The 23,846-nt window shown below is 37.6% G+C and overlaps 6 protein-coding genes across 14 annotated transcripts; 3 read left to right on the top strand and 3 right to left on the bottom strand.

Moving 5' to 3' along the window:
• Positions 1-216: 216 nt before the first annotated feature.
• Positions 217-6,664, top strand: LOC104792680 (65-kDa microtubule-associated protein 5-like). 8 transcript variants are annotated; one of them, XM_087453780.1, is made up of 12 exons: positions 217-345; positions 458-597; positions 856-952; positions 1,035-1,141; positions 1,753-1,785; positions 2,314-2,467; positions 3,012-3,215; positions 3,309-3,551; positions 3,633-3,848; positions 3,989-4,144; positions 4,234-5,508; positions 6,219-6,664. In XM_087453780.1, the coding sequence occupies exons 6-11, from the start codon at positions 2,417-2,419 to the stop codon at positions 5,275-5,277; spliced, it is 1,914 nt and encodes a 637-aa protein (XP_087309906.1). In that variant the 5' UTR covers positions 217-345; positions 458-597; positions 856-952; positions 1,035-1,141; positions 1,753-1,785; positions 2,314-2,416; the 3' UTR covers positions 5,278-5,508; positions 6,219-6,664. The 8 variants fall into 8 exon arrangements, 7 of the variants coding, with proteins under 7 accessions (XP_087309906.1, XP_087309911.1, XP_087309909.1 ...); XM_087453785.1 differs by lacking the exon at positions 2,314-2,467 and having other exon boundaries at positions 856-948; XM_087453783.1 differs by lacking the exon at positions 2,314-2,467.
• Positions 6,665-11,615: 4,951 nt separating this feature from the next.
• On the bottom strand, positions 11,616-13,503 carry LOC104792679 (UPF0725 protein EMB2204-like). The gene is made up of 5 exons (XM_019246525.2): positions 13,339-13,503; positions 12,978-13,112; positions 12,665-12,851; positions 12,484-12,587; positions 11,616-12,388 (listed from the first exon to the last, which is right to left on the bottom strand). The coding sequence occupies exons 1-5, from the start codon at positions 13,411-13,413 to the stop codon at positions 11,795-11,797; spliced, it is 1,095 nt and encodes a 364-aa protein (XP_019102070.2). The 5' UTR covers positions 13,414-13,503; the 3' UTR covers positions 11,616-11,794.
• Positions 13,504-14,244: 741 nt separating this feature from the next.
• Positions 14,245-16,732, bottom strand: LOC104792676 (uncharacterized). Of its 2 annotated transcripts, none has more exons than XM_010518880.3 (9): positions 16,645-16,732; positions 16,439-16,562; positions 16,312-16,357; positions 16,117-16,171; positions 15,633-15,728; positions 15,479-15,532; positions 15,349-15,414; positions 14,594-14,672; positions 14,245-14,498 (listed from the first exon to the last, which is right to left on the bottom strand). In XM_010518880.3, the coding sequence occupies exons 2-9, from the start codon at positions 16,526-16,528 to the stop codon at positions 14,421-14,423; spliced, it is 564 nt and encodes a 187-aa protein (XP_010517182.1). In that variant the 5' UTR covers positions 16,529-16,562; positions 16,645-16,732; the 3' UTR covers positions 14,245-14,420. The 2 variants fall into 2 exon arrangements, with proteins under 2 accessions (XP_010517182.1, XP_019102526.1); XM_019246981.2 differs by having other exon boundaries at positions 16,267-16,357; positions 16,645-16,715.
• A 137-nt stretch (positions 16,733-16,869) lies between these two features.
• LOC104792674 (uncharacterized) lies at positions 16,870-17,875 on the top strand. The gene is made up of 3 exons (XM_087452973.1): positions 16,870-17,316; positions 17,409-17,474; positions 17,570-17,875. The coding sequence occupies exons 1-3, from the start codon at positions 16,936-16,938 to the stop codon at positions 17,735-17,737; spliced, it is 615 nt and encodes a 204-aa protein (XP_087309099.1). The 5' UTR covers positions 16,870-16,935; the 3' UTR covers positions 17,738-17,875.
• A 293-nt stretch (positions 17,876-18,168) lies between these two features.
• On the top strand, positions 18,169-20,469 carry LOC104782312 (uncharacterized). The gene is made up of 10 exons (XM_010507214.3): positions 18,169-18,482; positions 18,568-18,693; positions 18,789-18,849; positions 18,953-19,085; positions 19,177-19,300; positions 19,398-19,454; positions 19,544-19,640; positions 19,806-20,016; positions 20,091-20,151; positions 20,246-20,469. Exons 1-10 carry the CDS (start codon positions 18,369-18,371, stop codon positions 20,309-20,311), a joined length of 1,050 nt encoding a protein of 349 aa, XP_010505516.2. The 5' UTR covers positions 18,169-18,368; the 3' UTR covers positions 20,312-20,469.
• Positions 20,470-20,560: 91 nt separating this feature from the next.
• On the bottom strand, positions 20,561-23,740 carry LOC104792672 (ethanolamine-phosphate cytidylyltransferase). Its single transcript, XM_087453795.1, has 9 exons — positions 23,193-23,740; positions 22,873-23,108; positions 22,597-22,778; positions 21,933-22,004; positions 21,651-21,718; positions 21,273-21,393; positions 21,125-21,190; positions 20,909-21,031; positions 20,561-20,814 (listed from the first exon to the last, which is right to left on the bottom strand). The coding sequence occupies exons 1-9, from the start codon at positions 23,513-23,515 to the stop codon at positions 20,743-20,745; spliced, it is 1,263 nt and encodes a 420-aa protein (XP_087309921.1). The 5' UTR covers positions 23,516-23,740; the 3' UTR covers positions 20,561-20,742.
• Positions 23,741-23,846: the final 106 nt, after the last annotated feature.

Raw genomic sequence — 23,846 nt, 5'->3', positions numbered from 1 at the left:
TATGATGAATTTTTCATAATTGAGTTATATGTTGTAAATTTACTAGGGCAAAAAAAAAAAAAAAAAAACCATAAAGAAAGTCAAAGTATTATATACCCATCACAAATAATAAATAAGAAAAAAACCACATTTGTTATGCAAAATAAAGAGCACCACGGTCACGGTGGTGCTAAAAAAAAAAAAAGGTGTTAAAATCATTCCTTATTTTAGGTGTGTTTTAGATACAATAAAGATCGAGGGTGTGTCATCACGTGATTGGCTGGGGGAATAATAAAAAAAAAAGATTCTCTCGTTTCGCAATCTCTCTCCCCTCATCACCTGAGTTCTGTTATAGGGATTGATACGGTGATAGTTTAATTGGGTGTTTGAATTCTTCGATTGTGGAGACAATAAAGATGTAAAAGAGTAGTAGAAGTCTTACTTGTCTAATTTGACAACTTGCATTTGTTTGAAACAGTTCGAGAGCTTCCGTGTTCAGTTGGAAGTATCTGCAGCTTTGCGTGAGAAGATTCGTGTTTGTGGTTATGGAGATTGAGTCCGCTACGAGGCTAATCCAAGCTATCCTTCTTCTCGTTCATCAGTCTCGACCTATTCCCGGTAAATGATTAGTCTTTGGCTCTTTTGTATTCTAAAATAGGTTAAAAATCGCATCTTTTTGAAATGGCTTGCTGGGTTCAGAACTTGGTGATGAAGTTCTCTTCCAAGGGAAGCAAAAATCAAAACTAAAGATATTGTGTACCTGTTCTTAAGGAAAGGATGAACATTGAGTCACACATGGCCTTTTGTTCTTTAAAAAGTTCCATTGAAACCTTGGTTGTTACTTATAGGATTGCTTATTTTTTGTGGATGCATCAGAGGTTATCGAGAAATCTAAGGAAAAAATCAACGATTTGGAGAAGTTTTACGGCCGGGTTGCTGAGATTTTTCGGGAGTGTCCTGGACAGTACTGTAGGTAAATTTGATAGCAAAATGTATTAGATTTTTGTATTTGCAATGCAATGATTTAGTGATTAAAAAAAGGTTTTGTAATTTAGGTACCATGGAGACTGGAGAAGTGAAACACAAGCGGTGGTCTCCCAGCTTGCTGGCTTGAAACTGGAACTCTTCTTGTGCATACGGAAGCTGAAGAAAAACTTGGGGTGTATGTCTCTGGATCTTAGTTTTACTCTGTTTTTTTTTTTTTTTTCTTGCTTCCAATATCGTATCATGGGGCCTAGTTGTTGTACTAAGAAGATAACCTGATTCTTGCTGGTTCTCTCACAAACTTTGGAAAAAGTACATAAACTTTGAACCTTTTGCCTGACCTGTCTCAGTTGAGAAATTGAATGAACCAGTCGAGTCTTCTCAATAAATCAAATTCAGCTTGCCACGAGTCTCCTTCTTTTCGCAGTGAATTGACTCTCCTATGATTCTTTATCAGTTTGTTGATTTGTCTACCTTGGTCTTACTCATTGTTATTGATTTTATCCTAAGGCTTTTGTTTCATCCTGCATTTTATCCTAAGTCTTTGCTGATCTTTCACCTCAACTGAGTGATTTATTGCTGTTTTCCACGAACTCAGTTGTTGTCTCTTAGGATGGATGATGATGCTATGGTTGATTTTACATTACTTTGGTGTAGAATAGGCATTTTTCCAAGTGTTGTTTTGTTTCAACTTATGTAACTGTAATTTTGCCAAAAATACTTTTCCCTTCTGAAGAAACTAAGCAGAATTTTATTTTCTTGTGATTTTCACTTCATTGTGTATTGCAGTGAACAGTTTGGAGTCTGAGGATTATTTGACTGGTATGTTTATGAGAAAGAACCCCTAATCTATATAGATCGTTTTTTTTTGTAATCTGTTTTTAATATGCTATTATGTCGTAATGTTTGTTTTAAAATTTTATAAAATGCAATAATTTAATTAGTTTTGTAAAATATAAAATGTTAAAAAAAAAGTATACAATACAAAACTTTACAATTTTTAAGGGCCCAAAATTAGGATTTACCGCTGGAGACATATAATTTGACAGTTTCTTAAAAAAAAAATGTTTTAACCAAACAATTTTCAACATTTAGTATTAAAATATTCATAATCCTACTTAAACATCCTTTTTTATCCCCCCCCCCCCCCTGAAGATTTTGTTGAGTATGATGTACGGAAAATAATACAGCTGTCCAAATGTGAATGGACTCTCTGGTTTCACATCTGAGCTTGGTGGGCACGCTAAAAAAAGAAACAAAAGAAAATATAAATAATATGCAAAATTCTAATTTAGCGCCAAAATCATTGTTTCACATTTGCTCTCTCTCTCTCTGTCTCTCTCGCTCTAGAAACGAAATCTATCGGGATCGTCTTCACGCTTCTTTAACCAGATAGCCTCGAGACACCTTCTAGGGTTTCAGAGCATCGTCAATTTCGCTCTTCTCGGCGCCGATGGTGGAAATGTGTCCGTCTTCAACAGTCACTAGCACTTATCTTTTGCAGGTTCTCAGATTCTTCGCTTTCTCCTCTTGCGTAGCTTCTTCATTTTCTCCAGATTTTGTTTTGAAATTTCGATTGGGATCGTCTCTATCTCCTTTGATTTTGAGTTTCCGATGGTTCATTGGCTCGTTCCGTAACGCAAATTGAAAATCGAATTTGGTGATTTTATGCGCTTCTCGTCATGGTTCTGTTAGTTTCCGTTCCAAGCCAATTTGACTATTTCACGCTTCAGTTTCTTCCTTTCTGACTTTGAAATTCCCCAATTATGCCTCCGCGGTTATATTTGCTTACAGTTTTTAGGTTTTCCTGTGAAGAACTCTACACTAATTTTGTCTTGGGTTGATTTTAGCATGATGCATCTTCTTAGTTAGCCTCGTTTGTTGAATCAACTGACTTGCTAGCTCAGATTTGAGCAGTAATCGAAATCAGGATTAGGATGATACTAATGATACTAATTGAGCAATGTATGTTTCCTTTGTTTCTTACTTAAACTCTACTTGATCAGGAATGTTTTATATGTCTAACACTGATTCTTATTGTGGTGTAGATAACCTGGGATGAGATTGGTGAAAGCTACAGTGACAGGGATAAGATGCTCCTAGAGCTTGAGCAGGAATGTCTGCATATATACAACAAAATGTTGGAGGAAATTCCTAAGTACAGAGCTGAGTTACAGCGTTCATTAGCTCAAGCTCAAGCTGAGATTGCCAGCGTCATGCCTGCACTTGGTGAAAAAGTTTCGTTTCCAAGGGTATGGTACTCTTAGCAACACTCCATCTTATATGTTTCATAGAGAACATATACGATTGTCTTATAATATGTTTATTATTTTTTGTTTGAGAAGAAAGGAGGCTCTCTGAAGGAGCAGATATCCACTGTCAAGCCTGTATCGGAAGATCTCCTGATGAAAAAGGATCTGCCAAGGAAAGAACTCTCTGAGACACTGACTCAAATCGCAAAGATCTCTTCTAACGTAGCGGGAAATGATTACCCTGTTAGTTCTGGTCCACAAATTGATGAAAGTGACTTGACACAAAGAAAGTTGGATGAACTTAGAGCACATCTGCAGGTTCTTCGTAATGAAAAGGTGTTTTTACATTTATATCTACACGTATTTGTTTGCAAATGTTTCTGGTTTATGTGCTTATCGTCTTTATTTCAATTTCAGGCTGTTCGACTGCAGAAAGTAAACTCTTATATCAGTGCTGTCCATGAGTTGTCAGAGATTATGTCGTTTGATTCCTCGAAGGCACTGAGTAGTGTTCATAGCAGCTTGACCGAGTTTTCAAAGACTCATTCGAAAAGCATCAGCAATGATACTCTTGCTAGGTTAACAAAACTTGTAAAGTCTCTGAAGGAGGAGAAACATGAGAGGTTGATCAAGGTAATAAAAAAGAATTCTTCTCAAATGTATAATAAATGCAATTTTTATTGGTGGCCTCTTATTTAACCTTGCACCAGCTTTCACGGAAAGCAAACCACAGCTAGTAGGGATTGATACCTTAAAATTATTATTTGTTTCAGCTACAAGGTTTGGGGAGAAGCATGCAAGAGCTGTGGAACCTAATGGAAACACCTATGGATGAGAGGAGAAGATTTGACCATTGCAGTGACTTACTTTCTGGTCCAGCTGATGATGCCTTGAAAAAGGGATGTCTCGGTCTGGACATTATCCTGGAGGTATTGGATCTTGTTTTTATTTTGGTTAGCTAGCATTATCATCTACCCTGTATATGTCTTCCTTTTGGATCTAATATTTTTGGCTGTAGGCCGAAGATGAAGTGAAAAGACTAAATGCCCTGAAGTCCAGCAAAATGAGGGAATTGGTGTTTAAGAGGCAGTGTGAACTAGGAGAGATCTACAGAGGGAATCATACGGACATCAATAGTGATGCTGCAAGAAAGAGTCTTGTCAAGGCAGTGTACTTAAGACACGTTCCTTGCAATATAGATGGAACCAAGGACGATTCTGGTCTTCTTGTTTCATCGAGCACGGCATTCAAACCTGTCAGTTATTCAAGAAGAACACCTGGGCACATTTTGGGAAGCAGCAGACATTCGGGAAATCTTGAAAGCGAATGGTCTGAAAGCTCCCTTTCTGGAAAGGAGTGTGACTATGATAGTTCAGAAGAAGAGGGCGAATCTTGTGAAAGCGAATCTTCTGAAAGCACATGTTCTGACAGAAAATTGGGTGAAAGTTGGCTTTCTGAAACGGAAAGTATTGACAGTGGTCCTTCAGAAGAAGAAGAGGGAAACACTTTCGTAATGAAAGGAGTCAGGAGGTCACTTGTCTTAAGAAAGCTTACGCGTGAGTTCAGACGTCTGTTAAAAACTGAAATAGCAGAGACGATCACCCAGGAGACAGCAGAGAGTCTTCTAGGTAGGAAGAGATACCGTTATGTTTTGAAGACAAAACCGAGTAGTTGTCTGCGTCTATCGGATAATGGAACGATACTGATCGTCTTTTACGAGACAGAGAAACTGCCTTCAAAATATCTTCTGTTGGAAGAATCTGGAGTTAGACTGAAGAATGCTCTCGGTTGGATATGGGATCAAGGTCAACACGACGATTGTTGGACTTTTACTACTAGCGACTTGATAAGTGCATCGCTTGTCTTACATGGTTGGGAAGAAAAGTATGTGCCGCTTTCTACTGGATATCTGTTACAGAATGTTAATCCAAAGAAAAATGCTCTCAGGTTTATTAACGAGGAATATCATCGATGTTACGGTGAGGATCTTGAATGGGGATTAGCTTATGTGAGAAAGTTTGGCATCCCCAGAGAAAGAATGGTTGGTTTTGTATATGATTAGATCCCAGAAGAAAAATATGAGTCTATGAAGAGCCCGTTTACGTCTAACAAAAGAAGACGAAGAAGAGCTCATAAAAAACTTTGCTTGATTCATCTTTTGGTTTGTCGCCAAAAAAAAAAAAAAGAGCCAATAGAATACAAACGTTGTGTGTCAGCTGCAAAGAATACGGCAGCTAACAAAGAGAGTCTTAAGAAGAAATCCATCTCTAGCTCTGCTCGTGCCGGCATTCAGGTATCCCTCAAACCCTAGCTCCTTCTCTTTAACAAGATTTGTACCTTGTTCTATGTCTAATGCATTATTGGGAAATTTCTGAATTCTGGAAATACGTTTTACTCTGTGTTTCTGCAATTAAGTAGCAATGTGTGCATTACACTGGAGATTGGTAGTCTCAATGCCAACGAACTCGATTTCTCTGTATGCACCCTTTGTAGTTGTGTAAGACAGTGCTACTGAATCTAGAATCTAGAGTGACTTTTTATACAATGGAGTGCTTCTGTTTTGTAACTAATTAGTGTGTACTACCAATTGGTACTGAGTGGCCTTAATGGGAGCATCTACTTGTCTTTTGTGTGTGTGTTCTTTTTCTCTTCAGCTTTTTTTTTTCTTTTTCTTTTTCTGTAAATCTAATCCAGTCATTAAAGCCGAATTGTAGATATCACAAGTGAATTCATACAAATCCATGTTTCTTGTATGGCTTTATTGCTGCAGTGTATTTTACTATGATAATCACTCGATACGTTGTAGTAGCTATAGGATGTAGTAGATGAATGTTCAAGCAAATAAAAGAACTGTGTGGTTAGTTGAAGTGTCTTGTGTGTTCCCCTATATAAATGTTTGCGGTTTGAATGTATATCTATGTACAAGAAGACATCTGTCTGATTAATGGGAAGCCTTTCTCTGTGCTCTAGCTTATTTTGTCTTTCTATGTGGTCTTCTTTCAGTGTCCTGTGGGTCGTATTCCTCGTCAGCTCAAGCAAAGAGTTTCAGAACATGGAAGTGTTGGTGCCATTGCAAAGAATCTACACAGCATCAACTCTAGAATACTTAACTGCAGAAGTTCTCGAGTTAGCTGGAAATGCGAGCAGGGATCTGAAAGTGAAGAGGATAACACCAAGGCATTTGCAGCTTGCAAATCAGAGGAGATGGGGAGCTTGACACTCTCATCAAAGGAATAATTGCAGGTGTCTCACTTCCACTAGTACCTTGTCAACAAAGTCATCAAGGATTGAGTTTCGGGCTCTGAGTCATACGTCTCGATAATACTATGTGTTCTCTTGTGGACGCCCTTAAGTGTATATGGGTTCATTTTTTACTCGTAGGTCTCTCGTCTTGGACTCATACTCCTGTTATTTTGCTAATGCGTATGATCAAGGATGATGGTACTTGATTTCTTGGTTTCCTATACCGTTGCATGCCTCTCTTCTAGGTAACCCGGACAACATAAAGCAATAGAAATCAACGGTTGAAAACAACACTCAACATCTATATAGCAACTAATGACAACAACATTTGATTGTTTCACAATTTTAGAATAGTTACAATATAGAACTAGACAAACGCATATGATTGTCCCAGATACTGCTACTAGTCTTCAAGCCAGCACACACTGAGTCCTCATAGATTGAGGAGCATAACTACCACACAAAGAGCTAAGCAAATAAACCATCAAAGCTTATACACTTGGGGTTTGATTCTTGTAAGTAAATAAAACAAACAAATCTCACTCAGCTTCCTTTAGTTGCCTTTCTTGGATCAGCCCTGGACCTGCGGCAAGAAAGGTACTTGTTCATAAGCAGAACTTGCAACATATTTCATTTATTAGCTGAGTTATATAAGATATGTTGTTATTTCACCTTTATTAATTGCAGGCTTGACCGCTTGAAGGTAGCCTTCCATAACTTAAAACCTTTCACACGTTCTCTACCGTGTGGCACGGTTTCAAATGCCTCAACGAGTAACACAAATTTCCTCTTCCTTAGTTTGCTAACAGCACGCTGCAGAGCATAATCAAACATCCAATCCTCTGAGTTTCTCCTCTCAACTATGTTCATCAAAAACATTTCTTCAAGCCGAATACTTTTTTCCTTTCAAACATCAGACAAATAATAAAACTTATTTTAGTGGCAACAAAATAACTTGCATAGCAAGCGTTAGTACAAAACTCACTGTCTTCAAACTCTTTAGCTGACCCATTCTCACAGTGCATGACTTCACACCGGCATTCACTCCAGAATAGAAAGTTTTCACTGTCATGAAAACGTCAATAACCAACCAAGAATTAGAAATCAGAGTTTTATGACTGCGTGAAAAAAAATACAAAGCATGGAGAAATGGATTTAAAACATACTCTTGCGTGTACAACCGTTGAGTTGATCCATAATTCACAACCGACGATGCAATTATATTGTCGGAGATGATGAAGCAATGAGGGATTTAAAAATTTCTCACTAATGGGATCCTCAAGTGAAGCTGACTTGAAATGTTCCACATTTAGACTCATTGACAAGCAAAGGAGACTCTTAGCTAGGCATTTTCTGTACTGCAAGCTGGTAAAGGAACACACTCTGTTTCATGTGGAAACTAGCTACATCCTCAGACAAACCAAGCATCTGTCTTAACTTTCTTGTCATCGTTGTTACAGTCGACTGGAAATGACTTTTGCCTTCACAATTACAGCTTCCATCTTCTGCAACTTTTTATCAACCCTGATACAACAGTGTTAAGAGATGCCTAATAAGTAAGATTAAAGGAAATTACATATAAAAGCTAAAGGCTCTCAGTTATAGGGAAAAGGGCTTTAGTGAAGAGAGTTTTTTCACATTCCGTCTCAGTTTCAGGGAAAAGGGCTTTAGCCTTTAGTGAAGAAAGTTTTTCTCATATACCTTCTGTGTTGACAATTTCAAATCACAGTGAAGAGATTTTTCCGCAGTTAATTATAAGTGAGAAACAGAAATAAAAAGTAAAACTTTAGACGTCTGAAAGCAAGGCAGAATGTTAAATTAGTCTCAAGCATAGGACGTAACAAAAACCACACAGTGCACAAAAACTAAACCACTTAACGCACCAAATAACTTAGTCGGCAACCATAAATAGTTTACTATCTTACATACATTTTCAAATGGATCTTGTCATTGTTTCGACAAGATCCAAAAGGTAGTGTTACTGTTGTTCTTGGGTATGAATACTGATTCTGCTTGAAAAATGTACTCAGTTGATCATCATCCGGCGTTGGTTTAAATGAATAAAGTACTTGCTATGGGTTGTAGTCTGCTAAAATATCTTAGATTTTCAATTGGTATCGCTGTTGACACTGCAATCCTTTAGTGTTTTGCTAATTATTTCTCTCTTTTTTTACAGCATCTTCGACTGCCTTATTTACTCCCATTACTGATGATCAAATCCGTTTAGAGTTCTTGAATTTCATTAGAGATTAGGTCAGAATTTATCAATGGCTTTTTGCTATTTGCAAGGTCTCCAGAACAGCGTTTCAAAACTTAATCTTTTGATACTCATATCTCATTGTTTTCACCAAGTTAAGAACTTTCGGGATTTTTCTCTCGTAGATTTAGACCTGTAAAGTAGACATGATGTACAAACTCTGCTTAGACCAGTAAAGTAAACATATATTGGTTCAGTTTGAAGATGTACAAACTCTGCTTAATCAACTAAAGTGGCCGATATCTAGTGCATGTTTGTTTAGTCAAGTCTCCTCCTTCTTGACATTGTTTATGATTTGAAAGTAGTTTCCTTAACAATAACAGAGGAAGTGATATGAAAATGGTTTGCATATCTATTACTAGTATTAGAAATGACAATCATTTGAGAGGTCTGTGATACCATATCCCTATTTTCATAGTATATATCCTTTTATCTTAATTTATATATGTAGGTGTTTCCTCTTAAATGGGAGCTCTTAAAACCTCAAGAGAAGATGAAGAGACATGTAACAGATTTGATCAAACAGGTAAGACCGTTATCTTGTGTGTATGCAGTTCCTTTTGTTTCTTCCATCTGCCTTCTTCTTCTTGTCATTTATAATGATAGTATGGCCATAGTGAGTTATAAAAATGTGATTGTGTCTGCTCTGATCACCATGTCTGCTCTGCTCGTAGATTTTCCAGTATCACATATAGTGAGCATAATAGTTCGAAGTATTAGGTTGGACAGCCAAATTTACATGAAATTATCCTTGTACTGCGATATTATTCCTGATTATAAATATTGGTTTTCAGGTTGATATCACGCCTGCAACTGACTCTTTCCTTTTTTGCGGTAAGAACTTGGAATAACTGCTGCTAGTAGCTGGATAGAGTCCATTCTATAAACTTGACTGGTTGTCTTGCTAACTTCGTTCTTCTCTGAACAGAGGTGCTCCAAGCAGCAGGTTTCTTAACTATTTGAACATACATATCATGCCGGTTTTTGACAAGGTATCATGCGTGAATTTCATTGCTTTGTTATTTTATATTTGTGTTTATATGAGCACATGATCTCTGCGTGCTCTTTTGGGCATCTGTTATCTACTCTCTTAGACATAATGAATAATCTTTTATGGCACTAATGGTATGAAGTAAAATGCTAGTTTCTTGTAACGTTGATTTAATATATGTTTGTAGGTATTTTCTTCTTAGATCTCATTTGCCTTCTTGCATGTAAATATCCTTATCACTCCAAAAAAGGAGCTTTCTTGGGCACCATAATAACTAAACTCTTGCTGATATTTCTCCATGGACAACTGTTTAGGCGGCTGCTTCCTTCAATCGTTCAGCTTTTAAAGGTACCTCTTTTTAGTGCCAGTGTGTCCTACTGCAGCCTTGCACTTTTAAATGTAAAGCTTTACATTCGACATTATCAAGATTGTCACACTCTTTTTTTTTAGATATACTTGCCTGCCAGAAAGACTGGAGAGGAAATGAACTTTCACCTACGTGGAGTGTTTGTGTATGTGTTTCACCACGACATCACCTTGCCCACAAGGTTACCAACAATCTTATTTGCGACTTATCCGGTTCTTTTTCTTTCTTTCTTGTTTTACTTATCCGATATGTAGAAAATATATAGGTTCCAAATACTACAAACAGCTTGTGCGGCTACACGATTGTGACCGGCCAGCCGTCAGACAGAGACAGATTGGGGGAGGACTTCTCGAAGTTGAACAAAGACTTCACTAGAGGTATTGTTAATTATTTGATATGACACCCAAATTTTGCATGTTAAAAACTTCAGCATACCGTCGTTGTTTAGAGTAAATAAATATAAAAATGGTAATCCAGACTAAGAAGAGGTAGAATAGTTCTTGGTACTTTTTATGATATCATAAACTATTTGTTTTGGTGATTTGCCACAGAATGACCATTGGTGATATCATAAAACTTCATCATTGCCGCATATCATCCAGAACTTGTGCCGGAACGTCTTTTCAGCAGATACAGAAGGTAATTAATTATTGACTCTTCTTTTGAAAATTCTATGTGTTGGGGGTTAAATGTTCTTCTCATTATGCTTTTCCTAGCTATCTTCTCATTGTGCTTTTCCTAGATATATGTTTGGATCTATTTGCCTGAACGGGAAGGATACCAGAATCCAAAGCGACGTAAAGTCTTTTTTCTCAACATGCCAGATTCAGAAGACAGTAGTACTCTATCACAAAGGCTTTCTCTCAGCAGTTTTATAGGATTTTCTGAAGTTGGAAATGTTTTAAGATGTTGATTTTCTGAAGTTGGGAATGTTGTAAATTCAAGACATTCACAGTCGTCCTCAACGCGTCGTTCAAAGCCCTCCTCCCCATTTCTCTCTGTCCCTAAAAATCTAAAAACATCCAATTTCAAGAACAACGTAACTCTCACAAAATAAGGGTTTACTACTCTTTCTCTCATCAACTTGTGGGTGTTTTTAAGTCACATTTCAATAACTCTCGTTCGATCCTTCTCCTCTTTCATATTTCTCTTTCAATTCACAAATTCAACAACCATGGACGAGTTACCTCCAGAGCTCTCTTGGTTAATATTCAGAGTCGACTCCCTAGCTCAATGTCGAGTTGCTTCGAAGACATTGAACTCTCTAGCTCTTGTAAATTCAAGAAGTAGCTCTTGTTCATGCGCTGAACTGAATTTCTTGTCCTTATGGGGGATTGTGAACGGGAGATTAGTAATCACACCAAGCAAGGTCAGATTTTTACAAAAAGTTGCCAGCTTTGAGCAGACTCCCAATCTTTACCGATTTTGGAGTTTTTTTTGCCTCCTAACACAACAAAAAAAAGGCTCTCAGTTTCAGGGAAAAGGGCTTTAGTGTAGTGAGGAGAGTTTTTCACATTCTCGTATCTTCATATACATTCTATGTTGACAAATTCAAATCACAGTGAAAGATTTTCCGCAGTTAATTTACAAGTGAGAAACAGAAATGAAAAGTAAAACTTTAAACGTCCGAGCAGAAGACATAACAAAAACCAATCCATTTATGACTTGCAACAAATAACTTAGTCGGAAACCGTTAATAGTTTATTATCTTACATACATTTTCAAATGGATCTTGTCTTGTGCAGAGGACGAGCCAAGCCAACGCCATGGTTCTTGCATGCCTTGTGCCGCCTAGGACTCAAAAACCGCCACTTTTTGAGGACGCTTAAACGCGGCCGGATGACACGCTGATACTTGCACTTTTTATCTGAACTCAGATTCTGCTGACACATGGGACTGAGGCGTCTCGTATGCTCGCTGGAGCTACTTCTAACGCGGTCAGCATCCTCACCAACCCCAGCCTCACACGAGTCGTCCTCACCCTGATCCGCACGCTTTTTTGGTATAATTTCTAAACTCTGATGCCGACCCCTGAGAGTGAATTGTCGTGTACGCTCACAAAAGGTTCTTCTAACTATAGCTATGCGATCAACATCCTTACCAACCCGAGCCTCGCACGAGTCCTTGTAACTTATGTAGACAGTTGCATTTTTGGCATTGAGTCCCTCACTGAGATCTTGGCTAGTATCTATAGCCACATTCACAATCTTCAAGTCGGACAAATCAGGATCCATGTTGATACTTCTATATTTGGCGACTGCAAGTTCCAAGTAAAGACGAATCCAGTCATTGTCTTGGACCTCTGATTTGTTCAACTACAAAAAGCAAAACATAAATATCATCACTAGTAAATTGTAGATGGATGAGCAAAGCAAAAGTCAAAGAGGGTTTCTCTTAACAATAATCTTACCACGTAAAATCGCTTTCTGTTGTCGAAAGGATCCTCTGTCGGCCACTCAGGCATGCTACCTGGGAAGTAGCAAGAATAAGCCCGCTCGTCCTTATTGGTTTCCGCTGTACAAGATTAAATCAGCAAGTGGAAGCAAATGAACAATAGCAAAACACAAGTCACAGTTTTCTTTTTTTTTTACCTCGGATTCTAGCAATATTGCACTTCAAAACAAATCCGGCAATTTGGCCTTCATCGATTTTAGTCTGAAAAGTGTGGAGCAAAGAGGTAGATGGGTCCATCGCAACCAAAGTTATGTAGTAAGTGGAAGCAGCAAGAATCAATCTGTAATGGTACTTCTTTACGAGAATGAGCTGATAGTTTGTCCCCTAATCATACGTACGTACACATCAAGAAAAACATTGATTTAACGTAAGTAACGCGAGGATTATATAAAGATAGCATCATGTTCATGTTCATGTAATGTGGGTATAATAAAGAAAGAAAGAAGAGACCTGAAACAAATTGTAACGATGAAGACCCATCTTAGCATAAAGCTTGACTAAGTTACAACAAGGAGACCGATCATTACAGATCACTGCCTTCAGTGTAAGAAGGCGGTGTACTAACGAACCCTTGGCCTCGAACGGCTAATAAAAGACCCATCATTATATTGTTAGAAGATAAAATCAAAATATTATTAGTCCATCAAATTTTTTTAAGTTCCCATCAACAAAAATAAAATTAAATTCTAGAGGAAGCAGAGGAATGTAACAATTCGACCGAAATTAAGGAACACTAGTCATGAATGGCCAAACAAATCCCAATCTCATGGTTAAATATTTAAATATTATATAAGAAGAGGGAAGAAATTACACTGATAGTAGGTATAGGTTTTCTCATCTGTTCCACAATCGTAGCGTTACTGCGACGGGTTACGTTAAACAGCATGATCGCCTCCTTCGTCCTCTAACTCTTTAAGGTTTAGGTTTCTTATTTCGGCGGGAGTGATAGCGGCCGATGCTTTTGGTCGGTTTTTCTACTTTGGTTTCTTCCACGCGGTTATTTATGTCTCCCCTAATCCATCGGGCTGACTCCATTTTGGACTCTAATTGGGCCTTCTTCACAACCCAGAATTTTTTTTTCTTTTTTTTTTTTTTATCGCATGTAAACAAAACTAGTATTTCTTTTCCGTGCACATCAGCACATGCATATGAATAAAGAAACTACACGTATTGAAAATTAGGTCTCTTGGTACAGGAAAGACCGAGGGGAGATATTTCTTTTGGAACTCAAGAACCTTTTGCCATTCAACATTTACTCCACGTTTAATTATTTTACACTTTTCTTGTTCTTGCATTGTTGGGGTTCGCAGTTGCGGACCCATAAATTATTTTAACCCAAATCAAAACACAAAATAAATAAAAAATTCGTTTTTAATATAAACAGTAAAATCTTACAATTTTTTTTTTTTAAACTATAAAAACATACTACGATCTTTCATATTCTCAAATCTTGTCATCACAGTTTCATTTGTAATAGTTTTAAATACATCTTTCAATCCGATTGCATCGATATTTATATGTATGATCTTGTGTTAGTGTGGTTATGTTTGAACAAGTCTTAGTAGTGGGTCAATCATATCCTAGTTTGTAGGAGTTGTTGATTAGAAGTCGTGGTCAAGTAGTTTGTAGGAGTTGTTGCTTTTGGTCGGTTTAGGTTTGTTCCACGCGATTTTGGTTATAAAGTTTTTTCTTTGATTTTTGTAAGTTTTTTCCAAAAAAAAAAAAATCACTTGTAACATTGCCCCATGTTTAATTATTTTTACACTTAATTGTTAAACAAGAAAGGAATGTCGACAATGTCCCTAAAGTCCATATATAGTCCCATACCGTTGTAACCAAAAACCACAGTTATTGTAAAAGCCAAAACCTACTTAATGTAGCTATAATTCTGTGCTATGCCCAAAGCAGTGTCACAACGACAAATAGCATCAAAGCCAGACCAAGACATATCCCAACCAGTGCGCCAAAAGCCTGTCAAAAGAGCAATGCATCCACAAGTTAATTAATCACTTTTTCATCGTCATTATCTACAAATGTATTACTCAGATAAATACTGGTGCCCTCACTTTTCCCTGACTTTCAAACTTGCATTTTACTGTAAACCACGACAATCCTCTATCAACAATAGGTGCAAGTGCGACTGCCCTGCATCCATTAACATTCTTCATGAGTAACAACAACATCACAACAAGATAAGATCGACAACAATCAAAACTGGAAATGAAAGTGAAACTGCAACTGCCCTGAATCCATCAACTATGTTTATAACTGGTTTTGAACCACTTTCACTAACATAACAAATAATCTACTAATAATATGACCACTTCTCCCTAGCATTACCTTGTCACCTAAGACCTAAACATGTTTCTCTACACTTATTTGGAAAGAATATAGTAGATTTGCGCCAAAGGATCAAACTGAAGGTACATTTTTCATCACCACATGCATCTTAAAGCGATATACCAATATCTATCAATAACAATTACTTATCTCTACTAAAACCTACACATGAAAAGGTTGAAGTACTTGGCACTTTTTCAGGACCTACCAATACAAAAAGTTTCTACACTTATTATGAACTTTGCAAATCAAATGATTTTTTTGATTATTGATGCTAAAACAATAATGCCTAGTCTGCACATCTATCATGATGGGACAATGCCAAAGGTTTTAATTACTACTGCATCATCATGATCTGGAAGGATGCGGTTAAACAGCTTACTCAAAGGCATCTCAGACCCATGAAACTATAATGAGAGCATAACGATGTTCTTAAGCTACAGAGAACTAACAGAAAAAGAAACTTAGATTAGCTACTTACCCTCCGATTCTGATGAGCTTAGTAACTTGGCTTCCAGCCCAGACCATGGCCATCACTTTAAGAAATCTGCATGCAACACGAATCTCTCACGTCCTTTTAACACTAGGAAATGCTGAAGAATATTCCATACCTCTCAGCCGCAGCAAGATAACCCATTTTTCCCGGTTCTGGGGCCACATAAAACCTATATACATATAGATAATCGTTACTGTTCAGGCTCAAGTATGTTATGATGGAGAACAATGTTTCATGTAGCTTTACTGTCAGAATTCCATTCTACTCACCACACCAAGAGGAAAGCTGTGGAGTAATAGACCGTATTAAGTAACCCATAGGATAATATTCCAGAGAGTCCATATCTCTTCAGCTTCTTGAGAAGCCTGCAATTTTTTGCAGCACATCAAGTAACTCAGTCAAATATTTGACATTTTATCTAATATTTGGACAGACCATATCAGAAACACAACTGACATTTTCATGATCACCACAGAAGTGGGAAACCAAAGTAACTAAGGCAAATATTTGAACCAAAATAAACCACATAAACAAGAGGCAGAAACATATTTGAGTTTCATTATGAAAAGCAAAAGATAAACATTAAACCGCAATACTCAGTTCTTCTGTGGGAGTCTTGAACAAAACATGAAAACAATGAAGTAGTTTAAACATGGTAGCCAGCCACAGTCATATTCTCTAACTCATAAGCGTCATTACAGAGGCATTAGAAAAGTATATACCAAAGCAAGGATTTAGTAGTATATCACATACTCTTCTGAAACGAACGGGTTGCTCCTCCTTGTCCCATTCTTATCCAACATTTCACCTAGAAAAGGTAAGAGAAGACAGTGTCATTACTCAATTCAATAACAAACAAACATGGGAAGAAACACAAAAAGGAGTGAATATAATGTTATCAACCAGAGAGTATAGAAGATACATAAACTGAATCGTTGATGTGAGTACCTTCACCATATGAAGGCTCAGCCTCAGCATCAGATTTATTCGAAGCCTAAAAGAAGTACAAACAAAGAGAGAGGTAAGACACAGCTCGAATTCGAACCAAAGTATTCTCAAATAATAATAAAAATACCAATTTTGTGACTAGAGGAGGTAACCAATCGGCGACTATGGTGGAATACAGAGTAGCGATGTGGTAGCAGAGATGGAGTGTGATTGCCATTAACGGGAATGCTGAAGTTATGGAGATAACATTTCTGGAAACAGAGCAGCAAGATTACTAATTTATCTCAAAAATCATTGTTTCGTGAGAGCGAGAGACAAAAAAAGAACGAGTACCGGCGGGAGAGAAAGAGTTAAACGGTAGACGCCGGCGACACTCATCACGGCGGCGTAGATTTTAATGTAATAATAAGACGTCGCGTGTGGATTATATGAATTTTACTAAAAAAAAATAATAATTAAAATTGTAATTCACGTAAACCGTTTAACTCTTAATTTAAACCGAAATTGAACCGGAATCTTTGTCTATAAAGCCTTCAAGATTCCAAAGGCAAAAGGATTACGTGATTAATAATCTTCATTCTCAAAACTTATTTTTCGTGAAGGAAGCAGAGCAAAAGAAGAGTAATGAAGAAGACGAAGAAGAAGATGATGATGAGGGAAGACAAAGTTATAGACCGTAACCATAATCTGAGCGTCAACGACATTGATCTCTCTCTGCTCCGTATCACTTCTCCTCCACCTTACTACGACTACTCTCCTTCCCCATCATTGTTACCCGCCGATGAAATCACACCTCCGTTGAAACGCGCCTCCCCTGTTTCCGACGACTCCGATCAGTCCAAACGAAGAAAACTCTCCCCTCAAGAAGAACCAATCTTTATAACCTCTCCTCTTCTATTCACTTCCCGGGAGAACAACCAATCTTCTTCCTCTGTCCATGACCCGAATCTCACAAGCCCTGTTTTGGAGAAGCAAGATACGACGCCGTCTGCTTCTGATACAGAGGTTTGTTATATAGTTAAGCATTCTTTGTTCTCTCGTTCTGGTTTTAACTAATGCTAAATCAAGAATCTTGAATCGGGTTTGGTTATAAACAGACGATGAACAAGGTTAACCATTGCGTAGAGGAGATGAATCGGGGAGAGGTTAACTATGCTTATGAGGTTTGATGTTTATTCTTTAATCATTCTGCTTTTTAGTCTTTACGATCACACAATTACTGTTTTTGATAAGTTTACTGTAAAATATCATTCATAAGTCGCATAAGGAGCAAGAAGAAGTGGAACAAGAAGAAGAAGAAGAATGTGGAGGAGGGATGAGGATAGAGAGATCAGGAGATGGTTTCGTAATTAGATTGAAGTGTAGATGCAGACAAGCTTTTAGGGTTCTTTTCTCAGATCATCACCTCTACTTCAAGCCTCTCTAAGCTTCTTCACATGCACTTTTTGTGTGGTGTGATTGATTTAGTATCTGCTTCTTCTCATTTGTTTGCCAAGTGTTTACTTCTTTTCTTTTTTTTTTTTGGTTGAGGACTTTGTTAATAGTGAGATTTACAATCTGTGCAGAGAGATGTTAAATGTAATTGCTTTAAGTAAGAAGAGCAATAACTCGTTTTCTGTTGTATAAAAGATACACATTTGTGATAATTCTTTATATCATATATCAAACCACAATCTATTATCACATTTTTATTCATAAATATACATGAGTTTATGAAAGCACACACACGTGACCAAATTCTCTCCATTGGAGTTATTGATTGAATCAAACAACATCATCATCAGTTTGTTTGTCATAAATTGCCTTTATGAAGTCACAACAAAACAGAGAACTCATCATACATACATGGAGAACTCTATTAGTAGCTTTGGCAAGAGAATTTTTGATAAGCCTTTTAATATTTGATTGATTTAAATCTCTCTGACTAAGCAAAATGGTGTTTGGTACTTCGTATAAGTTTAAGTTATTGGTCGATGCATCAAATTGTAAACGAATTAAAGAATTGGATACAGTGTAAATGCATTTTATAAAAGTGCTCTCACTGACACTGTTGCTTGATGCTCATTATCAACTACTGCACGCGCTTTCACGCGCCGTCGTCAATTCGTATCTCTGTCGTCCGCCGCCGTACTCACTCGCAAACATATTCATTTTGTTGCTTCGGCCACGAGGTCAGTCTTTCTCTCTCTCTTTCACTCTAAAATTGAGAAATCTCAGACGTTGTCCGTATAAAGTTTTCTCCTTTTCTCTTCTCAGAATAACTCTTTGGCCAAGAGTCCAATGGAAGAGTCCAATCTATCTGCCAACACTGTCATGGATCATCCTCGAGCCATCACCGATAAAATAGCCCTAATTCGTGACGCTGGTCCTTCCAAATTTCAGGTCTTTCCCACTCTATCTCCGAATCTATGTCCAAGTTTTGTTTTGTTCTCAAAGATTAAAACTTTGTGTCGTTTGGTCTCTGCCAATTTTGTAAGGTCATTGCAGACTTCGATGCGACATTAACGAGATACCGAGTCAATGGACTTCGAGGCCAGAGTATGTTCATCATACACACTTTGATCAATTGTAATCTTCTCTCTTCTCACTAAGTAAATTCCAAGTAAAGCTGAAACCTTTATATATATATATATATATATAGCCAGTCATGGCCTCTTGCAGCAAGGAAATGCATATTACGATGCTAAGAGGCAAGCATTATATGATCACTATCATCCTTTGGAGATTTCTCCTGTGATTCCTGTTGATGAGAAAACCAAACTCATGGAAGAATGGTATGTATACTCTTCTTCTTATCAATCACAGTTGCGTTTGATACTCCTATTGGGGGTGTTATCTGAGAAACTTGTTGCTGTTTGTGATGAGGTGGAGTAAAACTCATGAGCTTCTCATTGAGGGAGGTTTAACATATGACGCAATCAAGAAATCTGTTGCGGATTCCTCCATTGCTTTTAGAGAAGGTGTGACTGAGCTTTTTGAATTTTTGGAGGTAACAAGGATGAATTCATGTTTGCAAATATACTTCAATGGTGAAAGAAACAACTATCATTGTCTAACTCGACCTTATTATTTGCAATCTGATTCAGAAAAAGGAGATCCCAGTTCTGATTTTTTCAGCTGGACTTGCTGATGTCATTGAAGAGGTGATTCTAAGGAGTATTACCTAATTAGAGTTACTCTCTCACTTATGGTGCCTCTATGATGAATATGCTTTTGTATTCTTTCTTACCAGGTTTTGAGGCAGAACCTTCATAGAACTTTCAAGAATGTGAAGATTGTATCGAACAGGATGGTGTTCAATGATGATGGACAGCTTGTGTCTTTCAAAGGTATACTTGGTTGGTGTTTTATCATTCATGTACGCGAATTTATCAACTCACATTTGTGGTATTTCTTCTGGAAAGCTGAAATCTCTCTGGGAGATTAGTTAGTACTAAGCATTTGATTTTGTATCTTGCTTTTATAAACTAGTTTCTTCACCTCTTACAATACAGGAAAGCTAATTCACGTGCTAAACAAAAACGAACACGCTTTAGACATGGCTGCTCCACTTCATGATCGACTTGGTGTTGCAACTGGCGAGGAAGATGAAGAAAATGCAAACATGAAAAAACGAACAAATGTTTTGCTTATGGGAGATCATTTGGGGGATTTGGGGATGTCTGATGGATTGAATTATGAAACTCGAATATCTATTGGATTTCTGTGAGCTTTTTTGTTTTCTTCTGTTTTGCTTCTTCTCTGTTTTCATCTTCTCTAACTATTCCTTATCTCTCCAGGAACGATAACATTGAGAAGAGTCTTGAGAGCTACCGCGAGGCCTTTGATCTTGTTTATCTTGTAAGCAACACATAATCAATTTTTATAGATTGCCTTAATCTCCGGAAAATTCGCTAATCAATGTTTTATGTCTTGTGGTTGTGGGTCTAAAAAGAATGATGCACCTATGTGGGGAGCTCTGGAGCTTGTTTCTCAGTTATTCTCAACAGAAGCGAGTTAGCTTACAGAGCCTTTGAGGAGTTAGTTTAAGTGCAAGATTCTTTCTTTCTGTTGATGAAAACATTATTGAAGTTGAATTCATGTGTCTGGCTTTAAGATTGCATTGAGGGACCAGTATTTGAGAGAGAGTTAATCTAATGATTTAAATATATGTAAACATATCCAATCTACAATATTTGCTGCAACAAGCGAAACAGAGAGTAAAGATAAAATGAAAGATCCAAAAGAGTGAAGAGAATAAAAGAAGCAATTGGTACTAAAACCATCAGTGCCCTCATTATGTAAAGTGTAAACTAGAGAACAAAACGTAATATGTAGCGTTGGAGTCTCATCCAAAAAAAATATCCTACTATGTAGTCATTACACAGATATAAGATGTGCAAGAAACCGAACATGGACTTGAAAAGCCAAGCATATAGCTTTGCCATTCCATCAGTCCCCGACCACAAATGACTTCTGCTCGTAGTACTTTTTCTCACTAGCTTCCTTCTTCGCGTTACGTTTCTATAGAAAATACAAAACGAATTTGAGTGAAACATTGTTCAAGTGAATCAATTACTATAAGAACAAGAAGAATAAGCAAAGAAAAGAAACTTGCCTGATATGCTTCATGGTTTGCTACAATCCTCCTGATGATAGTGGAAGTTGTGATATCAAGAGGGCTTTCTAGAATTTCGAATATGCCCATGCTTATTGGTACAGCATACGGATTATCTTCCTCCTGTCAAAATCATCAACCACATTCTCAGAAAACACACGTCTTTGTATTTAACCTATTGTATATACATTTACTGGCATCCGCATCTTGTTTTACCTTTTGAAAATCATCGCTCTCGGCTACTGTCCCATGAACAACCAACGAAATGTCAAATGTCGTTATCTGCAATATCCAAATCATTGTCAACAACAGCGTTTCTTGAAAGCCATTTGGGTATTATTTGGAAAAGTGCATAGACGCTTACCGTATCTCTAGACACTTCCCATGGAGCACCAATGATCACCTCATCTACATAGCGGCATGCCAGAACACTTAAGCTCCTTTCATGGAGATTCATGATTGGACGGTGCGTTCCTCTTTTAGCACTACACAGCAACATATAACAAGCACAATTTGGTCAGACGACGTTAAGCAGAGATGCAATTATGCACATCAAAACTTCTCAAGTATTAAGGTCGATACCAGAATGAGGACAAGAACTATTCTTTTTGCCTAAAACTAACATCATCAATTCATTTGATCAATCCCCATAACAATTGCCAGGACATGAAAACAGAACTAGATAATGAAATAAAAACTGAGACAATAAATTGAGCAGACTGCCAAAATCGAGCTTATAAACCTGACAGTCTGGTCATTATGTATTCCAACAAGAAGGAAGTCTCCAAGCTCTCGAGCACGCCTGAGAATCTGAACAAATTGAGTAAATCAAGAACAAGAAATTAACATTGACAGAAAAAATTGGACGTATTAAAACTATAATCTAACTTAGGCTAGTGCATTGTTTCTTTATGAAGAAGATTTGGAGCTGTGACGACTATTGCGAAAATGGCTGTCCGTGATCAAAGCTTATAGTTCATAACCAGTAACAGTATGTTGTATGCACCAAATTAACTTAATATACCTCAACATGGCCAGCATGGAATAGATCAAAAGCACCATCTATGTAAATTATGCGTGCATCAGGTCCTGGCCCCTGTCATCATAAGCATATAAATTTGAGATACAATATGAGAAGGAAAATGAAAAAAGAAGCAAATGACAGAACTAAGGGAAAGGTGAATCTATTAAGGAAAACAAGCTTAAGATACATCTAGCGGGTATGACTTGAAACAGGCCATAAAACGAGATGTGAAGCAATCTCTGTTGTCACTAAAGTAAGAAAAATATAGATAAGCACATAAAAGTATCCAATGATTGGTTAAATACTCATAGAAAGTGTGAACCAGTTAACTTGATAATTAGTTCCTGGAGGTAAGAACCAAAAGTGAACTAGACAGTGTTCCCATGATGATGAGCAAAACTACTGATGCAGCTGTTAGAGCCCGTTCTCTTTGATAGTCAAAACAACTAAAATAACAGTTAGGTCTGTGCCAATTGCATAGCTAAAAAAAAATCAAGGTTCACGTACTTGTTCAACCTACTAGATCATACACCAAACAGACACTACAGCGTTATGTATACAACCTTCAAAGGTCAACGTTATGTGCCTGAGTAAGATAACTGGTAGAAACACAAGTACTCAATACATAAAGCTTGAGGACAGGACACTCTTAAAACTTGCATACCTTGCCATTGGAGAACTGAACAATTCTGCGGGAAGTAGGAAGAAAGTGTGAGACACGAGTACCAGAAGAACCTCCATCATCAAACTTGGGGCTATTATGGCCATGACTAAATTGCCTTTGCAGAGAAGAACGACTATGAGTGTCACTAACGGTTCTTTCTCTTACACAGAGAAGCATACGACCTGTACACGGATTGCAAATCTAAAATGTTAGAAACATGATGTGATTTCAAGGATGAGCTAAACTGAAATCGGAAGGGACGAAGTAAGAGATTACCAACGATATCAGTGCTAGAGACTCCTTCAGTACGCTTAATCTGCTTGTAACGACCAGCCTTCTTAGCAAGTGCATAAGCATCAGATCCATCAGGAAGAACACAAGGATCATCACCATGGATGATGTAATCGATCTGATACTCATCGAACAATTTCTTCATAAATTCTTCCGTAATAGCGTAAGGAGCATCAGATATGACTTCATCCACCCACTTCACAGCCTTCACCATCGTCATTCTAAACACATACGCGAAATCAAAATTAAACAAAAAAAAACACAAATCCGAATTACAAGAAACGAATTTGTGATTCTCTCGAGACCTCTCGTGAAGAGGCGTGACAGGAGGTCCCTTGTTAGCAATGATTTCTTCGTCGGAAACAACTCCGACGACCAATTGGTCACCGAGAGCACGAGCTTGTCGAAGCGCGTTGCAGTGGCCGTAGTGCATCATGTCGAAGCAACCGTCCATGTAGACGCGAACAGGCTTTCGTTTTCTCAAAATGCGCCATGGAGAAGACAAACCTAAACCTAATCCTAACGGAAGCTCGCCTTTAAGGAAAAGATGGAGGAAAGAAGCTCCGACGGCGAACGCAGCTCCTCCGACTATACAACTTCCGACGATCTTCTCTTTCTCCCAAACCATTTTTGCTTACAAACAGAGAATTTTTCAAACTCTTTCTCTCTCTCTCTCTCTCTCTCTCTCTCTCTCTCAGATCTTTTTTTTTTTTTTTTGTTGGTTTCCTTCACATTTCCCAGACGTCTCAGATCTCTCTCTCTCTCTCTCTCTCTCTCTCTCTTTCAGACGTTCTCTCCTCTTTAGAACTAGAGACTCGGAATCAGCATCCTATTTTTCCCCTTTGTTTTTTCCTTTTCACTATTTTCCAAAAACATCTTAAACCGAATCGAAATTGCGTGATTGCGTTCGGTTTGTTTTGGTTTAGATATTTAATTTCATAGAAAACTATACAGTATGT

The sequence above is a fragment of the Camelina sativa genome, chromosome 6, assembly GCF_030686135.1.
Source record: "Camelina sativa cultivar CO46 ecotype springtype chromosome 6, ASM3068613v1".
Lineage (NCBI taxonomy): Eukaryota > Viridiplantae > Streptophyta > Magnoliopsida > Brassicales > Brassicaceae > Camelina > Camelina sativa.
This window is presented reverse-complemented; position numbering and strand designations above follow the sequence as displayed.